General features: G+C 38.3%; 1 protein-coding gene across 1 annotated transcript in view; it reads right to left on the bottom strand.

The window, feature by feature from the left end:
- CSMD1 (CUB and Sushi multiple domains 1) overlaps positions 1–12,357 on the bottom strand; it is a 1,848,896-nt gene extending 1,836,539 nt beyond the window's left edge. The window contains exon 1 of the mRNA XM_088832674.1: positions 12,271–12,357. Coding sequence (XP_088688800.1) covers positions 12,271–12,357 — 87 coding nt within the window. The remainder of the gene's footprint in view (positions 1–12,270) is intronic.
- Positions 12,358–12,571: the final 214 nt, after the last annotated feature.

Here is a 12,571-nt window from a genome sequence, read left to right as displayed (position 1 = left end):
GCAGTTAAAAAACTATGATGGTTTTGGTCAGATCAATATAGTCAGGGAAATTAAATAAGAACATTTAAAATTAGCATTATTTGAGAGGAAAAAATAATATGTAAAAACTTAGACATTTTGAAAGGTAATTTAAATTAGTGTTATATTTCCAATTTAAAAATCTCCATAGAAAATAGTTTCTTTCAACTGATTGTGGTTTTTAAAAAATGAGTGATACAATCATGAAATAACAGAACTTCCAGTGTGGATTTACAGAATTATTATGCCAACACATTTAAGACAACAAATATGTAAAGTATACTATAAATAGATCTATGCAAAACATATTTATCACTTACTAGAACTTAATATAACTTAATGCTAGAAGTTATTTAATTATACTAATACTCAGTATTACTTAGCATTAAAAGAATTAATGTCTAAAGTTGACACAGAGGTTAATATTCACTCTGTAGTTTTTCTTTCAAAAGTTCTTTTATTTAGCTTTTTATAAGGGACTATGTCAAGGCTGTATATTGTCACCCTGCTTATTTAACTTATATGCAGAGTACATCATGAGAAATGCTGGGCTGGAAGAATCACATGCTGGAATCAAGATTGCCAGGAGAAATATCAATAACCTCAGATGTGCAGATGACACCACCCTTATGGCAGAAAGTGAAGAGGAACTCAAAAGCCTCTTGATGAAAGTGAAAGAAGAGAGTGAAAAGTTGTCTTAAAGCTCAACATTCAGAAAACTAAGATCATGGCATCTGGTCCCATCACTTCATGGGAAATAGATGGGGAAACAGTGTCAGACTTTATATTTTTGGGCTCCAAAATCAATGCAGATGGTGACTGCAGCCATGAAATTAAAAGACGCTTTCTTCTTTGAAGGAAAGTTATGACCAACCTAGATAGCATATTAAAAAGCAGAGACATTACTTTGCCAGCAAAAGTCCATCTAGTCAAGGCTATGGTTTTTCCAGTTTTCACATGTGGGTGTGAGAGTTGGACTGTGAAGAAAGCTGAAGAATTGATGCTTTTGAACTGTGGTGTTGGAGAAGACTCTTGAGAGCCCTGTGGACTGCAAGGAGATACAATCAGTCCATCCTAAAGGAGATCAGTCCTGGGTGTTCACTGGAAGGACTGATGCTAAAGCTGAAACTGCAATACTTTGGCCACCTCATGCGAAGAGTTGACTCACTGGAAAAGACTCTGATGCTGGGAGGAATTGGGGGCAGGAGGAGAAGGGGACGACAGAGTATGAGACAGCTGGATGGCATCACCGACTCTGTGGACATGAGTTTGAGTGTACTCCGGGAGTTGGTGATGGACAGGGAGGCCTGGCGTGCTGCGATTCATGGGGTCACAAAGAGTCCGACATGACTGAGTGACTAAATTGAACTGAACTGAACTTGTCATTTATCTATAATTTTTTCCACTGAATGGTATACCTCTTAAATAATAGAGTCTCACACAAATGAAAACAAATCAAAAAAAGAAAAAAAGAAAACAAAGACAAACCCTTTAGATGGATGAGGTCAATGGTTCTTACAATTTGAAATAATAATAATAACTTCTTTAAGTACCAATTTAGCAAACCTATAATTATTTGCAACAATTTTGAAAAGTTTACAATAAATAGCTAATAGTGAACATTAGTGAACATTGAAACTCCAATACTTTGGCCACCTGATGCAAAGAGCTGACTGATTGGAAAAGACCCTGAAGCTGGGAAAGATTGAGGGCAGGAGGAGAAGGGGACGACAGAGGATGAGACAGCTGGATGGCATCACCGACTAGATGGACATGGGTTTGGGTGGGCTCCAGGAGTTGGTGATGGACAGGGAGGCCTGGCGTGCTGTGGTTCGTGGGGTCTCAAAGAGTCGGACACGACTAAGCGACTGAACTGAACTGAACTGAACTGAAGTGAACATTAGAGCTCTCCACCTCTAATTCCACATAAACATCCCTCTCCTTCTCAAACCTCCCCTGTCAGGAGCTGGTCACAGGTCTGGGGTGCCATTTCATCAGGCCAAAACTAATTTTCCTTAATTGGACCACTCCGTGTAAACAGCAAATCTACCCAGTCTTTTCTGCTCTTCTTGCCCTATTTTGCACTTCTTATGGCTTTCATTCCTTTTTCACAAATGTGACAGCACCCCTTGCAACAGAGTGAATGCTTGTACATCTTGCTTCCAAAATCCATCCTGTTGAATCATGATCTCTCAGGTGACACTGTTAGGAGGTGGGCGCACTGGCAGGTGATTGCATCATGAGGGTGGAGCCCTCATGGAAGGAGTAAGTGTCTTCAGAAAGGAGACCCCAGACAGTTCTTTTGTCCCTTCTTTAATGTGAAGACACAGAGAGAAGACAGAGTCCATGAACCAGGAAGAAAGCTTTCATTCAACAACCGTCAGAGTTTAATATTAGACTTAATAGCTCCCAGAACAGTGAGATGATTATGTTGATTGTAAGCCACCTATTCTACGGTACTTTTGTTAGCAACAGCCCAAACTGAATAAGACACCACCCCCCATTACTTCAGGATTCTTTTCCCCACATGGTGCTTCCCTTAACCCTCTTAGGGTCAACTTCAACAAGTCCTTGGAGGAAACACGAACACAAAGTCCTGAGCACAAAATGACCAATGATATGAGCTGCAACTGTTGCTGGTGGCCCACCAGTGGGTCCGCACACAAGCCCACTTACACACTACTTAAATACATTTTGTCCTTTCTTCAAAGATTCTTTGAATTCCTAAATATCCCATCCTCTGTCAAATATTCAGATTCACTAACGTTGAAAGTGGAGAAGAGAATGGCTGTCCACTCCTGTATTCTTGTCTGGCCAAGCCCATGGACAGAGAAGCCTGGTGGACTGCAGTCCAGGAGGTCACAAAAGAGTCAGATATGACTGAATGACTAAACAGCAACAATGCTGAAAGGGAAGATGGTTTGTCAGAGCCACATGGGATAATCATATTAATAAGGAGAAAAAGGACATAAACTGAGACTTCTGGTATATAAGCATGGCTGTCAGGGACAGATTTTTTTTTTCTGTTTAGTCCTAAAATAATCAATAAGGAAAAAAAATCTCATCCCTTCCATCTCTCCTTCAAAGTGAAATTTTCATACAAACATGGAGATATAATCTTCACGGGGAGAATATGTTTAAAATGAGATATTTGGGAGTCACGGATGAGGAGCTGAAGAGAAGAGCACAGGGCGCAGAGCGCTTCTAGAAGGGGCAAGTCTAAGCTGCGAGCAAAATCAGGGGCAGTAGAGCTGGGTTTCAGTGATGGGGAAGGAAACTAGACGAGTCGGGAGGTTGATTACAGAACTTCCTTTGATTCAGAAGAGGATGGGGCATCCCAAGAACTACCTGAGAAGCCATACTACCTGGAAACAGTATCCATGAGTGAGAAAAGAATCTTCAGATTGTGCAAACCCACAAAACCTGGAAGATGGTTGGGCCATTCTAGGTCCCACTCCAACCAGAAATCTAGTGTGGAGTGACAGCCTAGTAGGTCCACAGATACGCAACACATTTTTATTAATAATATTGAAGCTTGCTAAAGTATTGATGCAACATTCTATAAAGTGAAGGATGGGAAAGCACAGTCAAGTTTATAAAATTGAGTGAATTCAGGAAACAAGTATATGTTTGCTTCTTTGTTATGAAAATCCCATAAACATTTTTGCTAAAGTTAATCTGAATTTTCTTAAATTTATATTTAACATGATAAAAGAAATCTCTTCTCTATTTAATCACATGCTTAATAGTGACACCTTAGTGGCATTGCTTCTAAAAATAGGAACTACATAAGGATTGCTACAACGTGACTTAATATCTTACAGGAATTACTAGCCAAGACAATTATAAATAAAATTTATAAACCATAAAAGAGAGGATAAACATGTATCACTATTTGCTTAAAATTTGATTGTACGCCAAAAATTCAGATAAAAACGCTAATACAAAGTATGAAAACATTTAAGATAACAGGAATTAAATTATTATAAAGGAATTATTAGCTTTCACATAAAAAAATGTTAGAAAGTTTCATAGAATAGCATCTATTTATTAAAACAGCAAAAATTTAAGATGGGACGGGATAAACTAAACAAGAAATATCCATGACCAAATTTAGAAAAACTTTAAAACACTCTTGACAGACATAAATGAATGAATAAACCTATTTTTGGAAACAATGCAACTTTGTAAAAGAATGAGGAGGTTCACTACATTGATATTTAAAGTACTTTTGAGACACATTATGATAATAAAATAGAGAAGAAATTTATACTGTGTTATAATTTATGGAAAATAGGGAGAGTTAGAATATTTAAAAAGAAAAAACAGTTTGTTTATGCTCAAAGAAGATCTGACAGATGAACAAACCTGGGAGAGACATCTGTGTAGCTTAAGAAGAAAGGAGATTTTAAACAATACACAATTTAAAATTTTATCTCTTGTATTCTGTGCATGTTACCTCCATGATAAAACAAGCAAACAAATAAATTTTAATAAGGAATGGTGACATTCTGATCCCTCTCTCTCTTGCTCTTTTCCTCTCTCTCCTCTATGATTTTTCATTGCAGTACTGTATTCTTATTAGGTTCTGACATTTATTGCTTCATTACTCCTGAAACTGAGTCTTTTATTCCCTTCAACTGTTTGTAAGTACACCTGTCTTTAAAATTAAAAAAAAAGAATGTAAAATTTTTTAAAATAAAATAAAAACAAACATAAAATAAAAATCTACTTTAAAGACCAAATTCCTAAAAGATTTTTAAGAATCATTGAAACATTTCCAAGATATTATAGGACTCTGGGTGAGCATGCTTTCAGACAGGTAAGGTAAATAAAAACTTGGCTCGTTTTCCTATTTTATTCAAAAGCTAAATTTCCATTTATGCTGTACTCACAGATGAAAGTAATTTGATTTATGAATTTCCGTAAAGGCAAGGGAGCTTTAAATTACTTACAGCATTGCATTCCCAATATGCATCTGTGATTTTGAAAGGATAGATTACTATTTCCCTTGGAGACCTTGAACTGTTGCCTTTCACTTTTGTAAATAAAATTTTATCTCATCAATGTAGTATAAAACAGTGAGAAAGACACCCTATATACATCTCACATATATACATTTAACTCCAGTTTGACTGATTTTACCAATTTTTGGTAGCAACTAACACCTCCACTTTAAATTTTCCCTTCTATATGTTACCTGCAAAATAATAAGCCATTCTTATTGAATTTAAGTACTTACTTATAGATCATTAAAACTTTTAAAGAAAGGATTCCTGTGGTGAGTCTTGTTACAAAATGAAACACTTTCCAAAATGTGAAATACCACCTTTTAGTCAGTTTACGGTTGTGGATTTCTGCATTTTCGGTTCTCAAAGCCAGGAACCCACATATATATTTAAAAGGGAAAATTGACCTCTTGCTGTGTTTTAGTAATTAATATGTGAATGGAATGGAATATTTTTGGAAAATCTAAAGAGCTTTCACAAATATCATAGAAAGAAGACCTGTGGGATCATTTCTTCTCAAAACAAAATCTGTCTTATCAGAATAATATGCAATACAGTGTCTTAAAGAAAATAGGAGAAACAATTAAATAGAAAACTAGGAGCTGTTACTTATCATTTACAGTACTGTATTAAAATAATTACCTTGATTTGAGTATTTAAAAACTAAAGGTTTTCAACAGATCATCGTGGCCAATATTTTGTGACTTAGAAGCCCAGTAAAATTAACAAGGGGCGTTATGACACGGCAGATGAATGCTTAGTGCAAACGGAAAACCGATGTTTCAGGGCCACTCGTGGAACTAACACATTCAGTGACCTTGATCGAACGTCTGAATTTCCATAAACCCGTGAGTCACCATCTCTGAAGCCTGCCCTGCCACTCACCAGGAAGACCATTTCTATTTGAACTGAACTGACATGTAGAGCTAATATCTGGGTTTATAGGCTCACCTATAAAACCATGATATATTAAACTCTCAAGATGAACACGGGGTTAAATGTGGGAGCAAGACAAAGATCAAAAACTCACAAACACAAGTCAACACCAAAACTCTTGCAGTGCAAATCTCACCAAGGTGTAGTGCTGAAACCTAGGCAATTTGCCCCATGAACATCTTAGGCACTGGGATCGAGTTTTCCTTACCCTTGGCATGCCCCTGCCTAGTGTCCTGTTCCACCTGTTGAGTCAAGAAATAAATGTAGCCCATTTATTTTTTATTTTGGGGTTTGTTTGTTTTAATTTTGACTATGCTGGGTCTTCATTGCTGTGTGGGCTTTTCTCTAGTTGTGGCGAGTGGGGGATACTCTCCGGTGCAGTGAGCAGGCATCTCATTGTGGAGGTTCTTCTTCTTGTCGTGGAACACAGGATCTAGAGCACAGGCTCAGCAGTTGTGGCACACGGGCTTAGCTGCTCTGAGGCACGAGGGATCTTCTCGGACCAGGGATTGAACCCATGTCTCCTGCACTGGCAGGCAGATTCTTTACCACTGAGCCACTGGGAAAGTCCTGGTTTCATTGTTAATGCAATAAAAAGTCTAGGTGGTTTAACAGAAACATCCCATTCTTATTCTACTACTTAGGGAGGGGTAGGGATATTAAAGGAATCAAGCACTGTCCAATGGAAACAAACAGCTCTCTGACTTGGGATTCACATCAATGTTGAACCGTTTTGAAATATACAAGATATTTTGAAGAAAATAAGATGGCATAATATACTTAATATATGTACAAATTTTAATTTCATCTAAAGCAAAGAAGCCAAACATAATTGATACTCCTAATGCCACAGCCATGAAATTAAAACACACTTGTTCCTTAGAAGAAAAAGTTGTAACAAACCTAGACAGCATATTAAAAAACAAAGACATCACTTTGCTGACCAAGGTCATACAGTCAAAGCTATGAATTTTCTGGTGGTCCTGTACAGATGTGAGAGTTAGACCATAAAGAAGACTGACTGTGGGAAGAATTGATGCTTTCTAACTGTGGTGTTGGAAAAGACTCTTGAGGGTCCCTCGGACTTCAAGGAGATCAAATCAGTTAATCCTAAAGGAATTCAACCCTGAATATTCATCGGAAGGACTGATGCTGAAGCTCAAGTTCCAATACTTTGGCCACCTGACACAAAAAGTCAACTCATTGGGAAGGACCCTGATACTGGAAAAGATTGAGGGCATGAGGAAAAGGGGATGAGAGAGGACAAGATGGTTGGATGGCATCACCAACTAAATGGACAAAAATTCACACAAAGTCCAGGAGATGGTGGAGGACAGGGAAGCCTGGTATGCTTCAGCCCATGGGACCCCAAAGAGTCTGACAAAACTGAGCAAATGAACAATGCTTTACACTTCTGGACTGAGTTAAAACTTATGCCATCTCCTTCAAGTGCAGGGAAGATGTATTTTATACTGCAGTCCAGAGTCGCTGAGTGGTGCAGTGGTAAAGAACCTGACTGCCAATGCAGGAGATGCAAGAGACATGTGTTCAAACCCTGGGTTGGGAAGATCCCCTGAAGGAGGAAATGGTTACCCACTACAGTATTCTTGCCTGGAAAATCCCATGCTGAGTCTGGTGGGCTATAGTCCATGGGGTCTCAAAGAGTCAGACAGGACTGAGTACGCATGCATGCACCAGAGTCACTACACTATCTTCCTTGAGGTGGTGTCACTGAGTCTTAAGGGTTCCATTCTGAATGTGGTGGGATTTTTCATACCACACCTAATACTGATAAATGTCCTCCTTTCTGAAAGAATCCTGGACCACATGGTGTACAAGACCAAACAGAATCATCTCCACATCTCATTGCTATTCTTGATGGAAAAAAATATTTTATTTGAATATGATGAATTGGCTCATTTTCACAGAACAACAACAGCAAGTCGATACGATAGCCCTTAGTCAGGAAAATGACATGAGCTCGAACTTAACTATTTGAATATTTCAGGAACATTTATTTTCTTCAAACTCTTAGTCAATTCATAAAGACAACTAGCAAGGCACCGTTTTAGAAATCTCAGCAAAGGAAATGTCCTTTGTTAAACACAATGACCTGCTATTTTTCATTTTGTATACCTAGCTGATTTTTTCAGATCTGAACACAGTGGGCTGTGAGGTTAGAGGGCTAAAGGATCATTTCTCTTTACTTTTAGCATTTCGAGAAAGATGTAGTCTGGGAGTACCTAACACAATATCGATCTACTTTCAACAATGTGCAGAGGTCAGCTTTCTATCTGGACACTTGGATATCTGACTCGTATCCCTAACACCATTAGAACCTATTTGAGTGCATTAGTGGAAACAGAATCCATTCTATTGCCTCATGGGAAACCCACAGGAGAGTAATAGAGTATTATGTAGATAGCTACTTTTAAAGACGTTTCAGGCAATTTTCATGCCATGCCTGAACCTTATTCTCACTGGTGAACTGGGGCTAATCCAATTATAATATCTCAGATAACAGGATTGAAAGCCAGAGCTGGGAGAGGTCTCTTCCAAAGAGAGAGACTGGCTAAACTCATGAAAGCTTGTCACCATTTCTGAAAACATTTAATACCACGGAGCAGGGCAGTCTGTGAAAGACCATCCAAGTCACAAAAGAGGCTACTTCACAGTCCATCTCTTTTGTGTTTGTAGAATCTATGCCCTTAAGAAATGGGATATATTAAGTCTAAAAATAAATACTTCATATTATAAAGTTATGTGAAAAAGGAAGAATATATAAAAACAAATAATGATTGATTAAGTGGTTTGCTTAGCTAATGGGCTAAAACCTTGTCCATTTTTACATATTTTTGTAATTCTGATCAAAATGCCCAACAAGTATATGTATTTAACAATCATAAAAAATTGATAATCCCTACAAGAATCTATGGGCTTCCCTAGATGATGGCTTAGACGGTAAAGAATCCACCTGTCAATGCAGGAGATGCGAGTTCAGTCCCTGAGTTATGAAGATCTCCTGGAGAAGGGAAAGGCAACCTACTCCAGGATTCTTGCCTGGAGAATCCCATGGACAGAGGAGCCTGGTAGGCTACAATTGATGGACTTACAAAGACCTGGGCACGACTGAGTGACTAACATTTTTCACCTTCTCACTTTTTCATAAAAATCTAGAACCTGAATACTAAATATGCCTCGCTGTTGCTGCTGCTAAGTCACTTCAGTCGTGTCCGACTCTGTGTGACACCATAGACAGAAGCCCACCAGGCTCCCCCGTCCCTGGGATTCTCCAGGCAAGAACACTGGAGTGGGTTGCCATTTCCTTCTCCAATGTGTGAAAGTGAAAAGTTAAAGTGAAGTCGCTCAGTCGTGTCCAAACCTTAGCTACCCCATGGACTGCAGCCTATCAGGCTCCTCCATCCATGGGATTTTCCAGGCAAGAGTACTGGAGTGGCTTGCCATTGCCTTCTCCGAAATATGCCTTAGTATTAAAAAAAAAAAACAGAAACAAACACAGTATCCGCCACTCTGCTGACACTGCAAAACTTTTTTCTTGCCTTCCCAGGACAGAGTTGCATGGGTGATGAGATTATTTCTGTTTAAACACTTATCTTTGGCTTCCCGGGTGGCTCAAATGGTAAACAATCTGCCTGTAATGTGGAAGACCTGGATTCAATTGGGAAGATCCCCTGAAGAAGGGAATGGCTACCCACTCCAGTATTCTTGTCTGGAGAATCCATGGACAGAGGAGCCTGGAGGGCTATAGCCCATGGGGTCACAAAGAGTAGGACACGCCTGAGAGACTAGAACACACATACATGTATCTAAAGGAAAGCTTCCAGTATTTGCCTAGGGAAGCATTGAATCCCGTTGCTGAGAGAATTTGAAGGTCATTCTTTCTACACTATATACTATCATGTCAGATCTATTAAACAGGAATCAGTGAATCATTTTTGTAGCTCTGAAGATGGTTAAAAAAAAAATCTATTTGCACTTAAGTGAGATTCCATACTTTGGTGTTTTCCTCTAAGAGCTCATCTTAGGAAAAATAAAAGAAAACATGCATGCTTCAGAAACATTTTCATGATTTGTTGATAATTATCATTATCTCACAGCAAAATATTTGATCTTGCAGTCATAAGAACAGGAATTTCAGGTTGAAATGTGAATATTGACAAGTAAGTCATTTTTTAAAAGCCTATCCGAATTATGTGGAAGCATAATTATGACAAAGATCAAAACAATGGTTAATTATTTAAAAAGCTAATAATGTTCATTAAAATGTAATAATGCATTTTACTTTTCTTATACCACATTAGGTATACTTCGAAGTAAAAGATCTTGAATATATAAACATGAGATTCAAATATAATATTCATGCAATCTATAAGTAAATATGTTTCACACAAAGACTTATATTGTATTTTTAGTTATTATTGAACACTATTGTAAAACAAGATGTGGATAAAATTAATAATCAGGTTTCATATTCGTAGCACATTTTCAAAGTTAAGATACAGTGTATAGTCTTACAGTATGAATCAAGCTCACATGTTCAATTACATACACATTACAAGGTGTATAAAGATTGAATATGTAACTTCAAAGTTAGACAATAGTTTACATTTTTGTTAAAACTCCATTACGATATAATGGAAAACTAATTGTGCAGATTAAAAAAATAAGATGATAATGGCTATAGAAATGATTAGAGTCTACACCTTAAGCCTATAAATTTTTGGATGAAAGAACATATATTTTAAATATCTGCATTTGTTATTTTAAGCGTAAAAAAAGAAAACTGTGTGTTAGGCTACTTGTGATTCTGACTTTTCAAACTAATGTACATCTGCAAACTGCTCTTCATTTGACGAAACTAGCATCACAACCAAAAAGAATGAAAGCAATAACCAAAGAAATAATACCAAAAGTTTAATTTTAAGAATTGTTACAAGCTGCTTAGTGTCATGAGTAAGTTTTTACTGCACAGTTCCATGAGTGACCAAGATTCATTTATTTAAGTTCCCTTTTTGCCATTTCTCCCTATTAGAATTGCTAGAATCAAGTTATAGAAAATGCACCAGAAACTGATACTGATGATGATGATGATGGTGTTAATGATGTTTTGGGCATGAAACTATCATAACAAAAGATCAGATAAACATAACTATGTGAGCTTATAGGGGCACATTGTGAGCAGAGATGTACATTTTATGGTTCTCCTTTTCAATATGTTCCTAGCCATAGCTAATGAACCAAAACCCTGAAATTTCAGCAGCAACTTAATGTACTTCTGAGATTTCAACTTTTCTAAATAAACCTCCTAAAATGGATACAGACAGGTCTCTCAACATTTATAATCTCATAGAAATTCCAACGTTGCTTTTGGCATCCAAGAAGAAAACATCCATTTATTCAAAATATTAGAGCAACAATTTGCCCTGCATTATTTAATATTTGAAAAAAAAAACCTGTGTTATTGTATAGACTTTTGCATTGTATTTTATTCTAGGTAGCTGACTGGAACTGAGTGTAATTTTAAAGATATTGTTAAGAGGGCTCCCAGTCCGAGCTCCATCCCGACAGTCTTTACACTCTGGTTGTAGAACTGGGTACATGTTCTGAAAGGGTGTTCTTTTTTTTTTTTTAACATCTGTTAGTAGACTAACCCCACTCCAGTACTCTTGTCTGGAAAATCCCATGGACGGAGGAGCCTGGTAGGCTGCAGTCCATGGGGTCGCTAAGAGTCGGACACGATTGAGCAACTTCACTTTAGCTTTTCACTTTCATGCGTTGGAGAAGGAAATGGCAACCCACTCCAGTGTTCTTGCCTGGAGAATCCCAGGGACAGGGGAGCCTGGTGGGATGCCGTCTCTGGGGTTGCACAGAGTCGGACATGACTGAAGCGACTTAGCAGCAGCAGCAGTAGACTAAATGGAATAGGAAATGGCAATCCACTCCAGTATTCTTGCCTGGAAAATTCCATGGACAGAAGAGCCTGGCAGGTTACAGTCCATAGGGTCGCAAAGCATTGGACACGACTGAGCACACACACAGAGAGTAGACTAAAATGATGGACAGCATCTTTTATTGAGAAGTAACAATGATCGAGCATAAACTCTGACATCACTAACAAGTTGCAGGGCTTCCTTGAAACAGACATTTCTGGCATGTGAGCCAGTGACCGTGCCTCAGGTCAGCACCAGTTCAAGGTGCTGACAAACGGTTCACCAAGCACAGAGTGCCTCCGTGAGACACGGGAAGAACCAAGATGAGAATATACAGCAGACAACCAGGACGTCACCTGCACCGGCCATTTGCCTCCAGATGGATGAACGCTGAAGGCGGTGCTGTAGGAATGCTGAGGTTTCCAGGTAGCTTCATCACTCATGTCGGATCCAACAAGAGCTCTTTTGTGTGTCTGCTGATTTTTCCTGCTTCTTTGATCCTTTGCAGAGAAAGAGACTAAGTGGCTAGTGTGTCCTTTAAAAAAAAAAAAATAGCTTTCCCTATTCCTTGAAGATGGTTACTAGGACCAAAAGCTTTCTCTTCTGACAACTAAAAATAGAGCGCTCTGCCCCTCCGCTGCAGCACAGAGCTCATTC

This window comes from Moschus berezovskii, chromosome 26 (assembly GCF_049115385.1).
Source record: "Moschus berezovskii isolate FMDL1 chromosome 26, NW_MosBer_1.0, whole genome shotgun sequence".
Classification (NCBI taxonomy): domain Eukaryota; kingdom Metazoa; phylum Chordata; class Mammalia; order Artiodactyla; family Moschidae; genus Moschus; species Moschus berezovskii.
Note: the sequence above shows the minus strand (reverse complement) of the source record. Positions and strands in the feature narration are given on the sequence as shown.